The sequence below is a fragment of the Gasterosteus aculeatus genome, chromosome 17 (genome assembly GCF_964276395.1).
Source record: "Gasterosteus aculeatus chromosome 17, fGasAcu3.hap1.1, whole genome shotgun sequence".
In the NCBI taxonomy this organism is placed as follows: Eukaryota; Metazoa; Chordata; class Actinopteri; order Perciformes; family Gasterosteidae; genus Gasterosteus; species Gasterosteus aculeatus.
In genome coordinates this window covers 21,048,147-21,071,898 of record NC_135705.1, presented here as the reverse complement: position 1 = coordinate 21,071,898, position 23,752 = coordinate 21,048,147, and the positions used below count along the sequence as shown (strand labels likewise).

Sequence of the window (23,752 nt, the reverse complement as noted above, 5' to 3'; positions counted from 1 at the left end):
TGTTCCCCTTCCTGCTCGTTAACATGCACAACCTGCGAGGCGGGTCCCCGGAGGACGACCCCGCGCCGGCTTCTATCATTAATCAACTTCAAGCAAACACGGCGAGCAGACACCGCCGCGCGCGCTTCAGACTCCTGAATTAATGCATATTTTCAACCGAGTGTCAATAAGGGAAGAACGGCGCTGGCAGGAGAGGCGCGCCAGCAGAGCGCCGCGATAAGAAACGCAGCTCTTATGAGAATAATAACGCTGTCACTTGTAAACAAGGCAAAAACACGAGCCCCCCCCCTCCGAGCTCACAGCCCGGGCTAAAGAGCCACTAAAGAGATGAGATCTGCCAAATTTCTCATTACAGAAACAGAGCAGGGATAAAGGAGCTGGGGGGGAACTAAATAAATAAAGAACAGGAGCATCATGAGCAGCTGCAGGGGACCGGCTGCTCCGACCCGCGCTGCCACCGGGCTCATCTACTGCCACGCCGAGCGGCACCTGGCACGCGCTCCGTCAGCGGCTCGTTCACGTGATTCCACGGCCACGGAGACGCTCGCATGCTAATGAGCTGACATGTTTTGTGTGCAAACCATAAATAAAAGAGAAAGGGGGGGAGAAAAAGTAAAGTCAGCTTTTCTTTCACATCAAAGTAACTCCACAAGTTGCCTCAGGTCGGACTCTGTGGCTTCGGGCCAGACATGAAACTGTTATTATTATGCTTATTGAGCTGCATGCTGATTCTACACTTTGCTTATAATTAGTCTTCTCTGGATACCTGAATGTAGCCTGAGAGAGAAGCTGCATCCCGTCACGTTAGTCCAGAGCACGAGGACGAGGACGCCGGCATTTAGTGCGCGCGACAGAACAAAGTTCTTAAACAGCAAAAGAAAACAGATTGAAGTGATTCTGTTCTTTCATAAAGCTCATAGACATAATTATGGTGGTTTGTGAGCTGCATCGGCCTAAAGATAGAAGCGGGGGGGCAGAGGGAGAACCTTCAGGCCAGCACACCCATCCTGTCTGCTTCCTGTTCCACAGCCACGCTCACACACATCACCTTCCTCCACCAGCTCCCTGCTGCACAGTTCACCCTCAGCTCAGGCGTTCAGGGGGCCGGCGCCCACATCTGGAAACCATGCAGCGCGTGCCGTGTTATTTTAGGCCTCAAACAACTTCGCAGACACCCCAAGACGACAAGCTGCAACTGGGGGGCGGGAGGGGGGGCGTCGGTGCGGTTTCCCGGCCGACCACAACTTTCCTACATGCGAATCTCGGATGAAGTCTTGCGGACTAATTACCCGTCGTGTCGCTTTTTCTTTCAGCGGTTCGGAGGCGTTTCGCCTGCGCGTCGCGGCCAACAGCGTCGGGGCATTTTGTAAACATTTTAACAAATGGGAAGGTGATTACGGCGGGAAACACGGGGGGGGGGGGGGTCCATGAATTCCCTCTTAAAATAACAAAGGGGGCTCCGGCCTTTTCTTCCTTCAAAGAACAAAAAAGAAAAGGCGGAGTTTCCGTTGGCTGCACGGAGGCCGACCACAGCTCTGGCCCTGACCCCACTCGCCACTCCTACATAATCCTCCTTTACTTTATTTACTGCCCTCGCTGCTTCTGTTTCATCTGGTGCCACGCGGCGGGGCGCTTTACAGCATTTTGGGTGGGCACCGAGGTCTATTTCGGGCGCCGCTGTCTCGGTGGAGTGAGACGGCGGCGTGCCACTCACATAGCTAGCAGGGGCGAGCGTCCCGGGCTGCTGTCACTGCCGTTGCTGTTTCCATGGTCCATCGCTCCGTTCATCTCCTCGCGGATGGCGTTGGCCAGGGAGTGGAGGGTGGGACTTCCAATGGAAGCAGTAGTGTATAGAGGTATGTTGTTTTCTGCCATTGAAGCCTGAAAAGCATTAAACGGGAAACGGAAGAGGCCTGTCAGCACTTTCCCGGTTCCCCATCACTCTTTTCACACCCCCTTAAAAACAGAGAGTAGGTGACTGGGCATGTGGGCTTGTTATTCTTCTCTTAACGCTCCCGGCTGAGGATGAGGTTACCTGGAAGGCAGCAGAGAGGGTCGGACCGTAGCCCAAGCTGGTCTGAATGTTCTTTACTAAGGCTGGACTTCTGCAAAGAGAACACAATCCAATTACAACCACAGACTCGTGTCTCGGGGGGGCATGCATTCCTCAGCAGCCGTATCCGATTCCATAAAAAGAAATCAATGCACTTTGTATAAGCGCTAAACACATTTACTGCTGCTGTAATGTGGCTACGGTTCTAAGATGTCCAATCACTTGACAACACCACACGACTATCTTTGAGAAGAAAGAACAGGTTGATGGAGGCCTGTGAGGGCGAGATGCATGAAGCTACACACACACACACAAAGCACGATGGCAACACTGAAGGTGGGTGGGGGAACATGCAGGTTTGGGCCTCAGGGGTTTGCGGGCGGAAGTGCTTACTGTACGAGCAGCTCGTCGGCGGCGTTTTTCCGAGGGCGGCCCCGCTGCACGTGGCGGCCGCGCTTAAACTCCTCATCATCAACGGTCCAAAAGGACCCAAACTCATCCTCTACTCTCACAAAGCACTTATGCAAGGAAAGGTTGGTGCGAACGGCACCCTGGGAAAGCAAACCAGCGGAGGAGGGGGGGCGGGAGGGGGGGGTCGGGCAGCCAGATGCAGATGCAGTGATCGACACAGACAGAGGGAGGGAGGGAGGGAGGGAGGGAGGGAGAGGGTGAGGATCAAGATAAATAATAAGGCCATCGTGGGGTTTGAGGCATCACCAAAAAAGGGCTTCTGAAAGCACGAAGGGGAGGGCACGCCAAAGCAAGCGGGGACGTGATGGCACACAGACAATGAGATGGAGCAGCAGCCTCTTCCCAGCAGCGAGCGGAGGACCAAACCTACCCGCTGATCTTCTGAGGCCGTCTCTTTTGGAACTCTAGTTCGTCGACTGTCCACACAGCCCCTTTTACGTTTTCTACTCGCACAAAACACTTGTGAAGACTAAGATTATGGCGCACTGCGTTCTGTTCAGTTGGTGTAAAACAAACAGAGAGAGAAAGAAAAGGTCTCTATCAGTACAGTGAACACGTCGGGGGGGGGGGGGGGGGGGTACAACCTCATTTCAAAGGAGAATTATTTCAACAAGCACTGGATGAAAACAACAGATGAACCACAATGTTATTGGCAGGAAACGGTCCAATAAAAACTTTGAAACATCTTCAACATGTAAATATTTATGGGTTTCCATGGCAATAGAGTCAGTGGCGTTTGTTCTTCTTTTTGCCGTCCAGAGCAGCTTTTACTTTTCTGGTAATCGACCCATCACAACGTAAGACATGTGGCGTGTGTATCACAGCTGGTGGTAATAACACCAACGTGCCCCCATTTAAAAAGGCCTGCGAGAGCTGAAGGAGGACGGGGGTGAAGCAGGGTGGTGTGTGTGTGTGTGTGTGTGCGTGTGTGTGTGTGGCTCGGTTGGAAAACGGAGCGTTCCCTTCAGTGAGTGAGTGCGAGGGGCTCAGCCAGGAGTCACTGGCAAGGCCCCCCAACGCTAAGCTAACGCCACGCAGCAGCACAACATCCCCAGCATCACACAGGAGTCTGTGAGCTTGTTTGTTTGAAGAGGGGCTCATTTGGACAGAAGAAGTGGAGGCTGTTATGTGTTTGGCTGAAGGTTTTACGTTTCAACATCTCTACTCTGGTGCTCTTTAAAGGAGGAAGGAGGAGGAGCAGCATTACCTTCCACGTCGCCGCGTTGCGCCTAAAATATGCAAACATTCGTGTGAACCAGTTGTAGATTTCGTTTAGTGTTAGCTGCTTTTCTGGAGACTCCAGGATCGCCTGCATGAGGAACAGTGACAAGAAACAAACATTGAACCTTCACGCACTGATCAATAATTCACCAGGAGGCCGGCAGGTTTGTTTTCTCCGTGTGAAGTGTAACCGCTTTACTCCATTAGAAGCCGGCCGCACTTTCTCGCCGGAAACCGGCAGATTTGAATATATTTTCCTTTGTGGGTGTAAATGAAGGGCGAGCAAAAACATTTCTCAGGCAGATTACAGGGGCAGCAATTATGGCCGGCTCAGATTAATTCCTGAGATCCCAGATTACTGCGGCCCGGCAATAATTGACTGGCCATTTTAAAACAGGTTCATCCCCACTGTTGTGTGAAATGGATTTTGTAATAATCACAGCCACAGAAACGCTTAATCAAATGCAATTGTCATATGTGGCCGTATGTTCTTCTTCTTCTTTGAATCCCGTACGCATTCTTGCACTCATTTGAAGATGCTTAATCTGCTCTTCGGTCTAAATTGCATTCGGAATTTAACGAGGAGCGAGGGCGGAAATAAGTGGAGCAAATGCAGTCATGTGGCTTCTGGAACGCTGCATTTCCCGCTGCGAGCGGCGCGGTGTGCGAATGTGTTCGGCGTCCTTACCTGTCTTATTAGTGAGGCGTATGTGAACGGCGGTCGAACGTCCGCGTTCATGTAAAACTCTTTGTTCTGACTGAGATCTGCACACAGGGGGACAAACGCAGAGCGTCAGCGGGCAGCAGGACCACGAGGATCCGTCCGTCACCGTCATCACGCAGTACCTGGAGAGATGGGCATGTTGTACTTCTCGGAGTAGCGGCGCCGCATGGGGCCCACGCTGTGGAGGCTGTTGGCTGTGATGACGGAGTGCGTCTGGGACAGGGGCGTGAGCGGCGCCGTGGGGGTGGTGGGGGTCTGGGGCAGGCTCAGAGGAGGGGAGGCCTCGGGAGCCGATTTGGACAACGTGACGTTGGACACCAAGTTGAGCTGCAAACGGAGAAAAGACACAGTTAGTCCTCTAATGACCGGCGGCGGCTCGTTGACGACGCGTCTCCCCGCTAATTACGGACGCGCCCAGAGATGATCCATGAACGTTTGCTAAACGTTTGGAAGCCTTCGGAGGCCGGCAGCTCGGCTCCCCACCTCCTCCCGTCTTCTCCCTCCCTCCCTCCCGGGGGGCCTGCACCCGGCTTTTCTGTTCCACCGCCTTTGTTTAATCTTTTGTCCCTCTTGCCCTGTTTGGACAACCGCCCCCCTTCTTCCCCATCCACCCATGGCAACCGGCGAGGGGTTGAGCGGAGGGAGGAAGATGGGCGGCCCGAGCCGCTCTGACAGACGCCACCGTGTGTCTCACCCGCGGCTAACAAGGCAGCCAGAGGAAGGAGCCAATCTGGGCTAATTACAAGCTGGAATCGTATTGTGAGGGCTCTAATTAGGAGCTGCTTATGGAGGTGATCCGATGATTAACGGCTGTATCTGACTGACCTCCATCATCAGGGCCGTTTCCCCTGGAAGGAGAGTATTTGGCCGCCCGTGAATGCCGACGGGTTGGCCGGCCTGACGAGGAGGCGGGACTTAAGCGATAATGGCTGCAAGGTAAACTAATTACGGCGAGTGCTCCAAAAGGTGCAGCGTAGCTCGCAGCGGCTGCCCGCGCCGCCGCCGCAGCAGTCAAGTGGAAAATGCTACCGTGACCCCGCTTGCTCCAGCTATTAATTGGCAGGAAAACTAATGACACATATACATATTCCCACAAAATTGTCCTAATTGCTAATTTGCCAAAGGAGGCCAGTATCCAAATGAAACATGAGTTCAGACTGTAAGCTGGGGACACTGTGTGAGAGGACACGTCTCATCCTGGACATCATTTGTTGATTACCAGGACGAGGATCCGGCCGCCGAGACCAGCTGATCGTCCTGTGGAGCTGAATGAGGGTTTGAAGGCGGACAGGAGACGTCTGAACTACAGATACGACACGTCTCTTTTCACACAGACTCAATGTTCTGGTTTCTCATCAATTCCATTTTTTTTTTATTCAACAAATAAATGTGGACCAATACTTGGTCTTTCCTATTGTCTCACTTCCACAGACATGGGTCCAACTCCTCACAATGTCTATTTATGCTGTGGGGCTGAACTATGGCTTCTGGCATCGTCTGCCTAAATAATTTGGATTACTGTGGGATGCACGGACCACAGAGCACATGCTCCCCAACAGCAGCAGAAGACGTGTTATTCTGAATCATGAGCAAAATAAATCACACTCGGGCTCGCGTGTTTCTGACACAATGCTATCAATAGACGGGGGGCCGCCGTGTTGACTCCTCTTCCTGTGGATTAGCGGCCTTTGTTTCATGTTTCATCCATATTCCCCGGCCATAAACACAGAAAGGCTTCCACAATAGGCCAGACAGGCTGGTAATAGCCTCGCCTTTGTTTGCCTCACCATTTGGGCTCACTCCAGTGCGACACAAAATGAGACTTCAGTCTGAAATTAATTAAATGGTAATTGGTGATCTAATTATACTGGCTTTGACTCGGCAAGCTGCTAAAGAAAATAAACAAAAAGTCCCTCCTTAATTATGTATGGAGTAAAAGGTCAGATTTCTGACAAGAATGCTTAGTGACACCGAGTGCAGAGCAGACCCCCCCCCCCCCACACACACACACACACACACACACACACGCTGGCAAAAACACGTGCACAGGCGGACAGAAACACACACTGCTAATGTGGCACATTTTGTTTTGATCTCATCCACCTCAGAGGAGCAAAATGAATCCCATCCGTTTGTCGGCGTTCATGCACGGTATCAGTTTATTTGTCTTTAATTATGAGTAAATGTAAACAAGCTACTTTGCCGTGACAGTTGACTACTCACACGCAGCGTTATTAAACGTAACAGCACCGAAGGGCAGAAATGCAGAAACTAGCAATTACTGGAAGGACCCGTTTGTTTCTCCAGGCGGCTGCGAGAACCTTTTCATTTTGCATCTGCTCAAAGGAGGCTTCCTTTTTTCCTTTAGTGGCAAAAACCTCAGCGGGGTCACGCGCGCTGACCTGTGCAAATCCACCACAGCCGAATCAGACGTGTTCTTTGGTAGCGGCTCGCAGCAGGCAGAGTCTATTTATTTGAATAAAAATCCCAGCTCGTGTTGAGCGCTGAGCTCTGATGCCGGGGGGCCGGGGAGGGGGGGGGCAGTGAAGTCAAGATGCTATCTGCTACCCGACCCCTCGTTCTGCACTGTAATCCACCCCATCAGTGCGCGCGACACAGGCGGCCTTTTGTCGTTGCGACGTCTCCGGGCGCTTTGCGTTGCCACGTTCTCGCTGACTGTAAATAAATGATCCAAGCTGCGCGGCGTGCTGAGAGACGAGACTCCCGCATGAGCGCCGCGCACGGTTTCAGATTCACGCCCTGCAGTAAAACTATGTCAGAATTAACTGTCACACGGACTGAAATATGGCGCGAGGCCTGCTGCTTAAACATGACAAAATAGCGCAGACACTTGAATGTTAAGCCGTCGGCCCCACAGGACGGGGATTAACAGGAGGCTTTATGGCGTGGCGTATATTAAGAGTGATAAGCACGACGCCTGGAATGTGTCACGGAGATAATAAATGGATCTGCTTTTGCATTTTTTCAAAAGTTCAGTTGTTCACCTGGACAATATTTGGGTGAATCAACAACATTTAGGTCAAAACTTCAGCTCACACAATGACGGGGAGATGTTTTTACTTTTTACTTAATGTAATTTTACTAATTACTGTTAAATTACCATGAATGAAGAGTCAATATTTAAATCAAGATCATCAAAAACATCAGCTAGTAAACTAAGATGTTTTATCTTATAGTTATAAAAATAATATATTATTTGAATCCCTTTTTATCATTTAATATTTTTTCCTTTTCACTCCTCCCGCCAATACAAAGTTGCACAAATATCACGTTGGTATTTTAATAAATTGTTCCTATATTTTACGTTACCTGGCACATAGCACCTCTGTAACTTTTCTTTTAAAAGCCTAAAAATAAAGGTTAAATTATCCCTTTAAATTCAGCATATTTTATTGCCACTGATGTGCTTTCCTCCTCCCTCCCGTCTGGCCGAACAGACCCGGCGCTCTGAAGCTGTTACAGCGCGAGCATCCAGTTCATCACAGGCACCAAATTGAATCTCGGATGTCAGCAGATGTGGTGCAAACAATATTTACTGCCTCCCTCAAGAGAACAGCTGTTTTTATTTAGCAGATAAATAAGAAGATGGAGGAAGGGATTAATGAATACACGTGTGCCAATTAAGAGGAACAAAAGGACGGGGGAGGGACGGGGGAGATGACAGGATGGCTGCTCACCGGCTGTGGGGGGGCTTTGGGCTCCGTGGACTTGACATGGAGGTGCGTCATCATGGCTTGCAGACGCTCTTTGTCTTTCGCCAGCTGTAACGAGGAGAGAGAACACGTTTTTATCAACTACGGAGACAAAGAAATCGATTTCTCTAGTTTTATGAATTCCCAACACCCCTTTGCAGTGAAGGCATCTTTCCCAAAGTGCTTGTTCGAATAAACCAACCCCCCCCCCCCTCTTGGCACTGTATAATTATTTACTTTTAAAAATGCTTTTGGAAGCTGTCAACCACTTGGCACTTCAAGTCCATTTCAAGGTTAAAATGTACAGCGCCTCCACCGCCGATAACAGGCCGGGCCCGTTCTACCTGTCGAGCCGCAGCGCTGTCCTGCCTGCCAGCTCACATTATGTTGATGGGCTGCATGCGGAGGGAGTCTGTGTCTGTAAAGCTCCGCTCCATCCCTCTAATACGCCTCCAGAGCAGAAATAACAGGACGCTGGTGTGGTGTAATGTTTGAGCAACTCTCTCGCTCTCATTGTGTTAACGTCCAGAAACCAGGATTTACACCCATTATGAGGCCTTTTTGGGGGAGAGAGATGTGAAACTGTGTGAAATCTACAAGGAAATACATCTGATCCTTATTCACTTTGCAACTGTAGCAGCAGCTAATTATAAAAATGCTCTTTTATGGGCTGGTTGGTTTTATTTTGTCCTTAATACTAACAAATAAATGATCTTACTTGTCATTTGCCACACAGACAAACATCTGACTTTTACCTTAAGTGCAGACTTTTCTCTTTGCTATATAGAAAGACAATGAAGTGTCACACACAGGAAAGAGATATTAAAACCACTGATTATAAAAAGGTTTTTTCCTCGGTGGGCTGCAATAATCTTTCCTTTAGGCCGCTCAACATTGAGCGCCTATAACACACTGTGCTGCCCAGTCATTCCACCCAGTGTTTTACTGTTGCTGCCACGGTTAAGAGTCATAAATAACTTGAAAATCCAGTAAAACTCAAAATGCAATTATCTTCTCTACTTAGCCCCAGGCCCCTTCATATATCCTGCTTGTCATGCATACATAACCCATTTTTTAATGACTGGTTACATGCAGATGCACAGACTCTGTGGCCTGCGTGGCCCCTTCCCGTCCCGCGAGCCGTCCCCACGGCTGATATCAGACGTGTGTCAGGAGGAGAAGACGCATAAATATTTGGGCCAAAACAAACAGAGACAATACCTGCAGCTCCAGCTGTTGTACGACCTGCATCTGCACCCGACACTGGGCCGTGCTCCTGTCATCCAGGGCGTGCTCATTGTTAAGATGCCTGCAAAACAAACACACAAAGAGCTGATGTCAGTCGGGACTTTTGACTTTTGGCAGACTTTTAGATGTGGGAAACAACAAAAGACGCGTGGTTTAATGGCGCCACGTCTCTGTCCCCTTCGTCTCTGTCCCCTACGTCTCTGTCCCCTACGTCTCTGTCCCAACGCACAGAGACGAAGGGGAATATCACACAGAGCTTCGGCATCCAATATCTGCAGAAGCGGAAGATGCTGCTTCTTAACGTATGAGAGTGACTGACTCTATTTCATGGCAGTTCTGTCCAGCAGACAAGAGGGACGACTGAAGATTTCCAGGTCGGACTCCTCTGCTGCGTTGTGCTCCGGCGCCCGGATGCCTAATGCCTCCCTTCTCGGATCCGGGCGCCTTTTTCTTTGTGTTTTTTCCTTTAATTGTGTAATTAAGAGAATTCAAATGGAAGCCGGACCAAATGCAGAGGACAACAGGACGAGGAGATGGGATCTGTCGGCGAACTTGAATTATGGATCTAATTATGCATGATTATTTTATACAGGGGACAATGTTCCCTTTTTCCTGCTCGTTTAGAACTAATCTAAATAAGTAGCTCGCTGCGTAGCAGACAGGGTATTTTTTTCCTCCTCCTTTTTCTGTGATTTATATAAAATGGTGGAGATAAGGTTCACGAGTGAAGGAAATATGATTGCAGGAATTTTATCAGCCGCCGCATGAATTACTGTTTGAAAATGCTTATGCAGGGGCATTTCATTAATCATTTAATCATAATCCGAGCAGGATGTTTGAACTGATTTCACAAATACCCTTTCATTTCACTACTTCATTATGCTCGCTAATGGATCCAATATATTATATATATCATAAATTATATCACATCTTCGGTGACCATGTAGGTCACTGTCACCAGGCATGTCTGTGTGCACGCCGTGGCGCCGGCAGAGGGGAAGAGAGGTGTGTGTGTGTGTGTGTGTGTGTGTGTGTGTGTGTCGCGCCTTCTTCAAATGCGCTTTTTTTGTCGTTTACTGCAAATCAAAAAACAGCAGAGTCGACCTGTGACGGCGATACAGCCAGATAAATTTGATGCCATTGCCTTTTACGCATTGGAGACACCACACAGACACACGCAGCGGTGGGGGGGAGGCGGGTGGCGCTTTGGGGGGGGGGGGGGGGGGGTTGGTGGGGGGGGGAGGCGGTCCGGGGGAAGGGGGGGGGGGGGGGGGGGGGGCGGTCCGGGGGGGCGCGGGGGGACAATTGATGGTGCTCGGCTTGAAATGTGAAGGTTTCTGTTCAGCTGAAGTATTCTCAACCTTGAGGTGGATGATTTAAATGTGCCCCCCCCATCCCCCCCGATTACACTCCCCCTATTGTGTGTTGGTACATACATACGCTTCTAGTTAATTATTGTGGCAAAAAATTAAATTAAAAAGGCGTATTCAAAGAAAGCTTTGGCTAATAGCCCCTTTTGCTGAAATCAATTCAGACTTCACGTTCCAGTTCCATTTGTTTGAGTCAAATAAATGCCCCTTTAATTAAGTAGGTCTGGAGAATGAAACTGGTAAACATTTCAGGACATCTTACTAAATTTCAAAGAAGAAAATAATAGGTAAAGACATTTCAACTTCAATTTAACTGGCACAGACTGAATTTTCAATGAAGGGTGGCCTACGTGAGCAGCTTTGGAATTTCCTTGTTCGTAGGAGACGTGTGGCCTGCTTCTTTTCATCCCTTTGTTACATTCCACTTTATTTCTTCTAATGACATGGAGAGTCACAGTGCATAATTAATAGGAAATGAAATATTCAAATGGCCCTAATGCAGCCTTGGGAGGAGCGTCGGACACGGGAGCAGGATGCGGGGAATTGACATGGAGAGAGGCGATGGGCGCTGGCATGTGTCACTTTCTGGACTTCAAATGAAGCCACTTTTAAAAGCTCTCTGGCAGGATGACAGTTCCTAATGTAAATTGCCGCAATAAAACAAGTTAAACAGACATGCCGGTAACACCTCGCCCTTTTCTACATACCAGTTAGTTAGCGATTTCTTTCCCTCTTTCTTTCTAATTATATAGGCCGGAGCCGGAGCTTAAGGCCGTCTCTGAGGACGCTTTATCTTCTTCACTGTGGACTTTTAAATGAGCAGGCACACATCTTTACAGTAGTATTTACATTTAAAATGCATTAAAACCCTTTTCTAATTATTCCCAGTGTTATAATCAGTCACTTTTCTTACAGGGTTCCAGCTTATATTCTACATGATTTTATATTTGGTCTTTTGGTGGTTCCAGCAGACCAGACGCTGCAGCACTAGATGGCACTGCAGTGTTTCACTAGCTCTGACCTCTGGACTGGACTCTGAAGAGAAGGGTCTTGACCCTCATAAAAAAAACCACCGGGCTCGGCTGTGAACGGACCCGCCCCTCCTGTGAGCCCAAGGCCCCGAAAACAGGAACAGGGATCTGGCGCTTTGTATTTATGGAGATCGTGCACGTAGGTATGTCATGTTTTTCTTTAAAAGACAGAACAAATACACGCAGGGTTTAAAACAACATTTGCGCCCCGTGTTGGTTGTTGCTGTTGGCACGAGGGGCTGAAATCTGCTCCCCACGTTTCACAGCGCGTCCTGCTGACTGCACACACCTACCTCCGCTTATACTTTCAACATCGCCCCGGCCTGCGGAGAGCTGCCTGATGCATTCTTTGTTTTGTGTTTGCGAGTGTTCCTGCAGGCCGGCGGGTTTCATGTGGAAGCGCTTAAGGGGTTTGAGAGTTAACACCTCGCTGAGCTGCTCTGCGCTCTCGCCCGCTGCGAAACAAAGGCGGCTTTGTGGAGAGACGCTCCCCCAAAATGTTTTCTTAACATGTTCCAAGCAGGCAACTAAAGTAAACAAGATGTTGCCATGTTAAAAGCACGTGTAACAACATCGCAGCGTGCACTCTGACTGTTTAAGGCAGAGCTGCCTTTAATTCCCCTGTCATCCATAAACAAAGGCTGAGGCGATGTCAGAATACAATAAATACTGACGGATTTAGGAGGACACTCCCTGAGCTGAAATGTGCGTCCGTGTGTGGAATCCGTGGTTTAATGACTACGCTGGGAAACTGCGCTCAGAGTAGATTTAAGAAAACAGCAAAGAGGATTTTTAAATGTGGACTGACGGTCAAACTTCCAGCCCCCCCCCCCCAATCCCCCCCGTAGCACCTATGGCTGCGCCTGCAGGGTTCGTGTGCGTTCGCTGAGTGCTTGTTTTAGGATTATGGAATTGTGTCATATCGTGTTTAAAGTGCCACTAATCCTGGTGACAGCGGGCCATTGATCTGCTGCCACAATGCAGATGTTTTCATCTTCCCGTAACCATGGCGCTGTTATGTGTTGGATTACGCTGCAACAAAGGCCCGCGTCACGCTGGACGGTTCCCACCTGGAAAGATGCTTCAAAGCCCTTTAGTGGTTCATTGTAACGCTGAGGTGCCACAAACAGCACCACAAGTCACAGAGGCTGGAGGAAGAAAGACACACACACACACACACACACACAACCCCCCCGTCCAGTGACAAGGGCAAACACACAGTGTGTGCTGCCACAGATAAACATCCTACCGTTGTTTGTTTGGGAAAAACGGCCCCCGTCACCATGGGAACTGCACTTATCACAGGAATTAGAGGCCCATGGCGTTCTGAGAAGGAGACCCCGCCTCGGTACCCTTGTCAACCCACACTCAGCAATAACAACCGGCTGCACCTGTAGGGCCCCCGTAGTCGTGGGTTGGGGGTCACGAAACGTTCAATCGGCTCAACGCGAGGACAGAAAGAACAACCGACGCCTCCTGGCTGGGACTTTACTCACTTGAGGAATGAATAGAAGTCGTCGAACACCGCCTCACACCCGGGCCACTTGCAGACGCCGTGGCCGTAGAGCGGGTGGCTGTGGGGGGAATGGTCTTCTAGCGTGGACCTAGAAGACAAATCAACAGGGCGGAAGAGAGAGGCGGCCGTTAATACAACTTTCTGTTGACAGAAGTCCAAGGTCGCAGAGGATTGGGTTCTCCTGCTAAGCTGGTGTGTGTGTGTGTGTGTGTGTGCGTGTGTGTGTGTGCAGCTTCCACATGAGGACCCTCGCCATGATCTGTGTGGAGCTGCGTGATGTCCGCTCCTCACGCTGCGACCGGATCAATATGGTTTTATTTAGTATCACTGAGCCATGTTGCGGTGACTTTGATCAGGACTGCGTGGGGGCGTCTCTCGCTCCGACTGCTGCATCATATGCGACGGGTCACCTGGAGGACAGTGATCCGTGACATAAACCCCCCCCAAAAGCATCAGGCACCTTCCCTGTAAACATCCTCCCGCCTGGTATCCATCCGACGCCAACCAAGAACCTCCACAACATCCTCCACATGGCGAGAGGATCAGGCCGCGGCGAGTCCTGCCGCCGGCGCCGAGAGGAAGCGGCCTGTGCGGCGGACGTGTCGGGCGAGACAACAGGCCATATGGACGCGGCGCTTCACAAGACACACCCCTTCCAGCTACAGGGAGCCCGGGGGGGGGGGGCGGCCGACGTCGCCGCCACCTGTGCTTCTGGAGAGCGCGCCGCCGCCGCCGCTCCTCCAGCCTGAGCGCCGCTCCCCGAGACGCCGTAGATTCATTACAGGCGCCGCCATGTGAGAATACCGCCAACCGCCGGAACCATACACACGTGTTCAATACAGAGACAACGTCCAGTACTTCAGGGGAACGCCGTCGGACGGAGAGCGGAGGGGAAGAAATGCGCGTCTCCCCCGATTTAAAGCGTTTAACGTAAGGATGAATTAGTGCGCCTGGGGGGGGCTGGCTAAAGGGGTCCGTGTTAGTAAAGGTGGGACGTCACAGGTTCCCGTGTGCTGTAATCACTCACTGAGGAGTCGTTCATAACATGTGATAATTACATGCAGCCGAGCACTCGTGAACGTGGTTAGCAGCCCCCCCACCAGCCCTCTTCTAGAAGTCTGAATTTGTATTATTCTGTGTTCAATAATGAATTATGCATTTGCATTAAGCCCCCTGTTTAGAGACAGCTAATGAATAGATGGCGGACGAGCCGTTATGATGAGCTCTTAACAAGGAACCGCGTGGACCGCTGAAGGTAACGCTGCTTTTTAATTTAAACTGTTCCCTTTTTCTGTTCAGGCCCGTTGGTTAATTCTGTGTTAATAGGAGAGTGAAATGTGGAGAGCGCTGGGACTCAGTGGCCGCAGAGCGCTGCGAGGGGCCGGCGCCAGAAGAGCCCCTTTAAACGCCGGATGGCTAAACAGTAGTAAATGACAGAATTTACACCAAATGAGCTGCATTAGTGTAATGGGAGGAGAGGGGAGGATTCATGGGGTGTTCTCCCATTTCAGACGGCGTTGCAGGGGGAGGGAAATAAAGCAATGAAGGAAACGGCTGCGCGGTTCCCGCGTTGCGTTAAATTTGACTTGCAGCCGGGACAGGTTCTGTCAGGATGTTATTATTGCCTGGCAGCCCGGAGGAAGGAACGCGCGAGTGATCTCGTACCAGCGATGAGGGGAAAGAAAAACGTGCCATCGGCTTCCTTGAGCGGAGCCGGCGCATTGCAGCGCCTATAGATCCGGACGGAAAGGTTGACTCCCGACAGCCGCCCGCCACTTGTTTTCTACTGCACTTCTTCTGATGAGACGCTCGGGGCCCTGAACAAGTCATGATCTATGACATCGCGTGCCGATGGATTTGATCTATGAGCGGAGACAAAAAATAAAGAGGGAAGATTTGACCCCAATGTGTGAGAAGCTCCATGCTCCCCTTCTGCTCGGTGCCACTGCATAGTTCACCCTAAATGATTCCATCAGCTGTTGTTTCTTCCTCTGGTGAGAGACGAGTGCTGTGCCAGATCTGATTATTTATCTCCTTAACAGATAGCCGTGTTACAGTCCCCGAGCTGTGGTTACTGATGGTTGTTGGGAAGAAAAGTGGGCCAAGTGCTTTGTGATACTTCCTCCCCCTCCTCCTTTACAAAGCTGATGCAGCGCTGTATTGGGAATTTGTGTCAGATACAGATCAGCCACATTTCATTTAAATAAGCAAATCATTGAATAAAGATGACCTGGCCCGCTGGGGGGGGAAACATCTCGGTCTGTGCAGCAGATGCCGGCGAGCGGCACCAACCGACAGATTGAGTGACTCGGGCCGGGTCGTACCGGAGATCCCGGCCCGCGAACACAAGGAGAAGCCGATGCACGAGCCCCCGTCCTCGCCGTGTGTCAGGCCGGCAGTGATTGAATTTCTCCTCCTTCCTTAAGACGGAAGTGCAAAGCCGGTGAGTGATTCCTGTGGATGCACTTAAGGTTTTAGTTGCAGGCGTCGTTGTGCCTGGGCAGATTTTATATGACACATGAAACTAACTACACGGTACTTAGGGCCTGCTGTAAACCAATCTGAAGCCAGCCGGGAAAACAGGCCCATCAGCAGAGAGGCTTGTTTCTGTTGCATGACAAAAGGACTCGCCAAACCGCATCAATTAAAAGTTCATTAAGTTCAGCGCTGGGAGGATGAGGGGATGCTCTCTATTTACGGCCCGGCCGGCCCAGCCCATTATCTTCAACCTGATTATTCAAATCCCTGGATTATAACACAGACGTTTTCTCAGAGCCGCGCTTGGAATAAGCGAACTTAATAATATTTCATTTCCCTTCCCGTGGTGTCTGATTAGAATGGAGTCATCGAACGGAGAGGAGGGGGAGCTCTGGATGAATTGTGGGATTTGAAGGGTTCCAAAAAACGAACGCAGGTATTATTGACAGCGTGGATCTAAATTCGCACCATCAATAAGCAGCGTGTTCATTTTGTATCAGGAGGTGTGCAGGTAATCCACCTTCCCTCCAGCAGACGGGCTGCATGAGAATCACCTGCTTGGTTTTCTGACAGATCTAAGATCCTGCAGGGAATATTCAGGCTGCCTTCCTCACTTAAGCTTGTGTTAAACTGCTGTTGACATCTTCTTTAATGTCTGGCAGTCGGCGCGAGGCAGAGGGGCTGCCAGCTCTCGCATTATGTCTCCCCCCATGTTTCATGCAGCCCTCAGCGAGACGGATTCTCGCCTTTTCCCATCGACGCTCACCTTGTTTGCTCGCCTGCGACAACGCGTGATGGAGGGAGCGAATCAATACCCTCCCTTGCGATTTGCGTTCTTCTTTACTGACTGTGGAGGAAGGACGTGAAGCGCGTGGAAACCGTCAGCTGTGGGAGCGACTGACGCCCATTTTTGTGTCTCGGTTTGTCTTGTAAGACAGTAAAAAGAAGTGCGCGCAGGTAACGGCCACCGATGCTTCAAAAGAAACTACTATCCTTTCCTATCCTGCGTCAGCAGATCACAGCGTTTCCTCTCCAAAGGCCTCAGATCTTCTCTACACCCCCCCCCCCCCCACCAGCAGCCCCTCTTCAGCTGCAAAGGCCTCCTGCTTCTCGGTGCTAAACATGCATGAGCGTAACACCAGTCAGATGTTGCGCGTGAGCTGCAGGTGCCTGGAGGCTCCTCACCAGCCGCTCAAAGACCTTTGGTGCAAGAAAACAAGCAAATGAATTCCCCCTTAAAGACGCTGGGGGAGCAAACCCCCCCTGACGGGTGAGTCCTCCTGGTTGTGAGAAGTACGATACGCTTCGTACGATTCGTTGTTACTGCCGCATAACAACACAATCGTTTGTTTTTCTTGGTGTGACAGGCGATGATTCACGTCAACAAGTTGCCCTGGAACTGGTTTGACTTTCAGAAGCGTCACAGCTGTATTGGTGGAAACCAGGGCAGGGGGGGGGGGGTAGGTTGCCCTGAACGCCCCCCTATTAACGGCACGCTGGTCCCAGTCCTCCAGGTGTTCCTGTGAGTCCAGGCACATAGAACACTGCGCCGGCCTTAATGAAAATAATACTTACACACTCTGAATTAGGCAGAGTCTGTGGGGACGTGTCTATCAATTGGGGCCCTGTGAGAAATTGCTAGTTTAAATGGGGACATATAAAAGGCCTTCTGTTTGCTTTACACCAAAGAGCACAGTGAAGACTCTTTAATTACCCGTTGAAGGTGACAAATAAGCCGAGGGACGGCGCCTTCAAAGGCTCTCGCTGCATAAAAAGCAACCACGCAGCTCGTGTGTCTCCGCTGACCCTCGTTGTGCGACGTGAGAGAACAAGGACGCGCGACATGAAACGGAAGCGCGGGACTCACCCGTCTCGCTTGTGACTCATGTACTGCCCGTTGGTGGAGGCGTGCTGGTTGAGCGGCGGGTTCTTTGGCGTCGCCGGGGAGGACAGGTCGAGGCCCCGGTGGCCGTTGTTGATGCTGTTGTTGTGGTGGTGGTGGTGGTGCTGCTCCTCCTTCACGTGCGCATTCGTCACCTCCTTCCACAGCTGCTGCAGCTCGGCTGGAATCATGCCTGAGACAAACAAATTGGATAATTAAATCAATTAACAGCTAATCCAGCTCTCCTCTTCATCACTTAATTAAATCAAAGCGTCTGTAAACAAAGCGCAGTATTAATTAGAACATATTCCACTACAGCGTAAAGCACGATCGCCCCCCCCGCACCCCCCCGCTCCGCCACCTCCTCCCGATTTCTTCCCTGTGATCTGGAGCGTGTTTGTATACACAAATCCGTGGCATTCACGCAGATTTCATGCCCAGAGTAAATAATTAACACCCAGACAAGGCATGAAATCCGAATAATCACCATCATTTTCGCACAACGGAGCGTCGCAAAACATACACGAGAAGAAAAAAAAGTTTACAATAGCGACACTAGAAAACATCCCACCCCTCCCTGGGAAACGGGACCCGGGGGTAATATTCTCAAAAGCGCATTAATGTGCAAAATACTTAAAGCTCTGCACCGCCTCCAATTGACACAGAAGACTTAAAGCTCATTTAACGAGTCAAGCACACTGCAGCTCACGCAGCCCTTTGAGAGAAACAAGAAAAGAAGGATCCCTTGAAGACAGACAACATTTCTTGTGTGTTTCTTTCCCTCTTTGGGGCCGTGAGTGACAGCGACGCCGACACGCAGGGCCGCAGTCGGGACGGAGCAGGATAATGGCGTGTTTGTGCTCCCCTCGCTCCGTGTCTTTGTTGGGCGCACAATACACGTGTGACCAACTACGCTGCGTCTGTTGCCGATGTGTAAAAAATGAGATTAAGCCTCACGGGCGCAGAATCTCTGGCTATTTTGTATTTTTCAGTCAAAACGCCGAGCGTCTGGAGACCCCTGATTGTAACAGCATTCAGGGGGAGCTAATGGGGGATGTGTGTGTGGATTTGCATTAGCGACGGTAAATCTGTGCTTGAATAAGCCGCGCGTTTGAAGCACGGCGAGAAAAAAAGCCCTCGGATACGTGGCGAGTTTAACCACGGAGCAAATGGGCAAGGCTGCTCATTTAACATTACAATTAATTAAATCCATTCTCAAAATGAGCACTGGCGAATGAAAGATAATTCGCACACGCTTATCTTCTGGGGTTTATATTCTCCGGACCCCTCGCGCCCCCCCGTCCCCGCTTCTCATCACCCGCTCGACAGATACCAGAAGTGCTCCTTTCAAGCACCACATTGTGTGCAAAATGCTTAGTCTTAATTCATCCCTGTTGTGGAAAATAACGGCGAGGTGAAGATCTCAATACGATCAGCGAAAAAAAGTATTTTTAATTTGATAAGCTCCTAAAGATTTTAATTATGCTGGTAATGGAGAACATTGGCCTAATGAGGCGGAGGACTCTGGAGAGACGAGCGGCTCACCACTGTGAAATGAGTCTGATAGGATTGCTGTAAATTCACACCAGATCGTTTGCATATCAAAGAGCAGGAAATGATTACAGGACAAATCAATAAGCTCTCCACGTTCTTCCCTCACTTGAATATCCCCAACACGCCCGGCCCTTAGTCTCCTCAGCGCCTTGATGTGTCCTAATCGAAGTGCACGTCCATGACAGGCTAAACACGCTTCATATTAGCGCTCGTGCTGTAGCGCGCTGATCCGCCGCGCGCTCGTCCTCGCCCGCTTCTTCAAAGGACCCGCTGTTGTCTCGATGCTGCGAGGAGAACTTTCCTCTGTGGCGGCTGGTTTGGAAGCGGAAGGTCACTGGTGCTGCGAGTGTCCTGCGCTCCGACAGCGGGAATAATCATTTGCCCCCCCCCCCCCCCCGGTGCCCGGTGACAGTGGGGGAAGTATTTTTAGCCGATGTGCTTGACAGGGCGGCCCGCGCCGGCTCAATTACCCAGCGGTCCTGGTGACCCCGGCGCCGCTGTTTACTCGATGTGGAGCGGTCTGATGAGAGACGTAGCGCCCGCCCCCTCCTCACGCGTAACCTCGGCCCCTCAGACGTGAGATGACAATAACACAACACCAGCGTCTCGGAGGGGATGATGTTTTGCTGTTTTGGGCAGAACGCATTGAGTTGCTCTCCATCTGATTACTGCGGGACACATAATGACGTCTGGACATCGTCTTCCTCGGGTCCCCCGGCCCGTCCGTCCTTTCAATGCCCGATTGGTTTATCTCCCCTCTTTCCATTTTTCAACACAACTACTCCACTCATTACGGCCCGGGAAACACGGACCAGCACTTTAAAAAATGTATGTTGTTGGGACACTTGATTGATCACCGGCCTCTCAACTCGATTGTGCCTCTGCAGGGAGGAGACGGGCCGAGCTCTTCAACCTTTTCCCGTCCTTGTCCCGCTGTACCCAGGTGACCGTGTTCGAGCAGGCGGAAAGTTGATTTAAGGTTCATAATGACATCAGTTGCAGGCCATCATCCCCCAAATAAAAAATGGCCCCCAGAGCTCCGGGCCCTTTAAACCAAGCTGTTACTTCTCACACGCGGCGCCGTGGGGAGGGCGGGGGGGTTCGGTGACATCGCTATTAGTTTATTGTTCCGTCGGGCTGGGACCTTTACTGCCCCCCTGTTTATGTTGCCGTAATCACTGGCCCGCTGATGTGCGGCCCTCACACCCCTTAGGCCTGAAATATGTCCCGTCCTGATGCAGCGGTCCACTGCGGGACGTTTCAATCACTGACGGGTCACCCGCCGCTGTCGCCGCCGCGCTGTGAGCACTTCATGGCTCGCCACGTTCTTTGCTTTCGTTTTACCGGCAAATTTGTCTTGTCGCCGTCCCCACTGCCCCCCCCCCTCCCCCCCCAGACAGCTTAACTGATGTGGTGCTACAAGGAGAGTGTGAGCATGAACACGGGACAAACACGCAACACCTGAACAACAACGTGACCCACTCATCAGGTCCAGGGGGGGGGTTGTGATCCTCCCCAAACACATTGTTGTAATTTATAGCAGACACCGTCTGGCCGCTTCCAAGACTTTGTCAAAAGAATTTACGGCAACAGGAACAAATCTTTGCTGCGGATAATGTGAGCAATTGTTTTTCAGTCGGCGGCGTTATCTGCAAGTTGATACTTAATTAGCGCTATCAAACGTTTCAGAGGCCGATTCCAACGCATTCCTTCAGCCCGCTGCTTGTTGGGAAACACTAAATAAAGGAGTGCGTGTAATCTGACTCGCTAAGCAGCAATGAGGCACCATTACAGCAGCTAACGGAGCCAAAGAGGCTCCTGCCTTTCTTTCCTGACCTCATATCCGACAACATTTTGGCCTTTTCATCGTCTCGTCTCATCGCGTTAAAAACTCTAATCAATTACAATTAAAATCAGCAGCTTTAAACGTCACGCCAACTTTCTACTGCCCCGGAGTTTAAACCCACGATCATCTGGACCCAACCGGAGCAGATCAACTCATTACTTCCGACGCAGTGCTAACCGCTAGCTGGAGTGCTGCAGATAAGATCCGCGCCCCGTAGGCCCCCGTAGACCCCGTAGGCCCGCTCCACTGGGGCATGAAAGAGCTTATTGATGTGGAAAACAGAAAGGTCATCAACAACTGCAAACAGCGGAGCAGAAAACGTGTAGAAGAGGGAGACAAAGCGCGGGCCCGGAGCACTGAGCGCTAAGTGTTGGAACAGCTGTCCAAGGCAGCAAGTTAACCATCGACGGACGGCGACAACAAACTGACCGCCGTCAGCGACTCGCCGGGCAAACAACTGAAATCCAGCTGGGTGAAAGAAATTCCCTTCAGTCTTGGTCCCTGAGTTAAAGTTGGTGGTCATGTGATTCCTGCGCGGTTCAGCCTCAGACGGCAGCAGGCGCCCATGATTCATCTTTCCTCAGGTATTGACACAACTTCTGGAGAAACGAAGCACGTGACGAGATGAAAGAGAAACCGCTGTTTGACCGCAGTTAACGGCGGAGCTCGGCGGACGTGGACTCGCGCCCGACGGGGTAAAAGCGAGTGCACACACCTACCCGTGGCATGAGCTGAGAGGCCTCGGGGGTGTTTGATGGTGACACACTATAAACAGGATGTTCTGGGGCCGTTGTGAAATCCATCAAGAGGCTGCCTTGGCGCATCGCCACATAATGCTTTGCTCAGGGGGTGTGTGCGCGTTTGCCAGATTTCTGACACGGAGCAATTCAGCGACGCATGCTCACGAGTCAGCGGCGCTCCGCGCCCGCGCCCGCGGCGATCGACTGCGGGTAGATGAGTGATTCCATACCCAGTCCAAACAATAACAGCACTGTACAGGCCGTGTTTGTGTTTGCCTATTACCTAAGCGCACCCAGCGAGCCCTGCGCGCCTTATCGCCCTTATCTTGTTATTTCAAAACCGTTTGTTTAAGCCCGGAATGAATAGTCAATGTCATGTTCCAGAACCCTCATAACGGCGTCTTTGTCACAAGGGGAGCCACTCCTTGACACAATATCAAAGAATAAATAAAGACGTAAACTTCCTGGCCAAGCGGCACGTATTGACTCCCTATCGGGTAACAGCCGTTTCACAATGACAGGTTCACCGGCAGTTTAGCCAACAATAGATCCAGTCTTCCCTCCAGGCTGAAGGAGGCTGCCACCGGGATGCCAATCACAGGCTGCAGGGCTCAAGGACAAAGCGCGGACGTTCTCAACAGCTCACCCCCGATAAACAGGGAGCAGCAGCGCACAGTGGACGTTTGCTTTGTTCGCTGCGGCTTAATGAATCTGTCCCAGTTACTGTGGCGGAGCATCAACAGCGGCAGGTGAAACCGCTGCGGACGTACAGAGATACATGACAGGCGATGTGAGCTCGGCGAGGCGCCGGGTACTGACCCTGAGTGAGGGAGTGCAGCGGCAGGCCGGTCTGTCCGGGCTGGATGGTGAGCAGCCCCTGCCTCTGAAGGTTGAGCAGATGCTGCTGCTGGACCTGCTGGACCTGCAGGAGCTGCTGCTGGAAGGCCAACTGCTGCGCTGACACCTGCTGCTGGAGACACACACACACAGGGGCATCATCAGCAAACACACATGCATAGAAAGACATACCGTAGAAGTACAAGAGTCAACTTGTGTTTTTATTCTTAGATTGTGGAGAATCGTCTTCATTCAAAGGACCGGTGAATGGATGCAGAGCTTTGGACCCAGTGTGTTATGTCTCCCCCTCTCCCCCCTTTCTGTGTTAATTAACGAGGAGTCGGGAGGCAAATGACAAACAATGAAACAACATAGTTAATCATTCATAATAAGAGCCACAGGAATTTAATTACAGCCATTCATAATTTAGCAAACAACATGTGACTAAATCAGAGAGCTTAATAACCACCATAGCAACTCTCCCAGGCGCGGCGCTGAGCTCAGGGATACAACCACCCCCCCACGCACACACACACACACGCACCGGCGCCGTTCAGCCACGCTGATCCCCGTGTTGTTGATTTAACTGTGATGTGGCGGTTTGGAACTTTTCTAATGAAAAGGTCTCGTGCCGTTTTCTGTGTGAAAAGGAAAAGTCTGAATAATAAATAGAAGGAAATCACCTAATCTCCCCAATCTGCTATGAGTCACAACAAACGAGGGATATGATCAAGACAGCAAGGTCACAGAGGAGCGCTGACTTTCTTCACCTTTTCGTTCCTTCTCCCGGCGAATCCACGGTGAACTCACCGACTCAGCCGGTCACCTTGTGTAGTCTAACAGATAAGGATGCCGGAGACTCAACAGGATGCTGCCGGCCTGTTTGTGAGTATACAAGGCCAGTTGTATGGCGGGAGAGGGGGGGGGGGGCGGCGCTGCCAAGCTGTGCGCCGCGCCCTGTTACCAAACACAGGATACACCACTTTGTTTACGTCTCACAATCCAGCGCTTACAAGGAAAAAGGTCTCGGGCGGCGCGGCTGTCAGGTCCCTGGCTGGCGGCTCAGAA

General features: G+C 51.0%; 1 protein-coding gene across 26 annotated transcripts in view; it reads right to left on the bottom strand.

Annotated features, from left to right (window-relative positions):
* foxp1b (forkhead box P1b) overlaps positions 1–23,752 on the bottom strand; it is a 121,028-nt gene that overhangs the window by 4,279 nt on the left and 92,997 nt on the right. For 7 of the 26 annotated variants that reach the window (XM_078092545.1, XM_078092549.1, XM_078092544.1 and 4 more), the window contains 11 exons: positions 22,667–22,817; positions 17,693–17,900; positions 13,328–13,435; positions 9,404–9,491; positions 8,168–8,251; positions 4,592–4,796; positions 4,434–4,510; positions 3,732–3,833; positions 2,895–3,016; positions 2,036–2,105; positions 1,715–1,881 (listed from right to left, as the gene is read on the bottom strand). In XM_078092545.1, the coding sequence (XP_077948671.1) occupies positions 1,715–1,881; positions 2,036–2,105; positions 2,895–3,016; positions 3,732–3,833; positions 4,434–4,510; positions 4,592–4,796; positions 8,168–8,251; positions 9,404–9,491; positions 13,328–13,435; positions 17,693–17,900; positions 22,667–22,817 (1,382 nt within the window). Of the gene's footprint in view, positions 1–1,714; positions 1,882–2,035; positions 2,106–2,446; positions 2,605–2,894; positions 3,017–3,731; positions 3,834–4,433; positions 4,511–4,591; positions 4,797–8,167; positions 8,252–9,403; positions 9,492–13,327; positions 13,436–17,692; positions 17,901–22,666; positions 22,818–23,752 lie in introns of all 26 variants that reach the window. The other 19 variants (XM_078092536.1, XM_078092539.1, XM_078092535.1 and 16 more) reach the window with 3 other exon arrangements.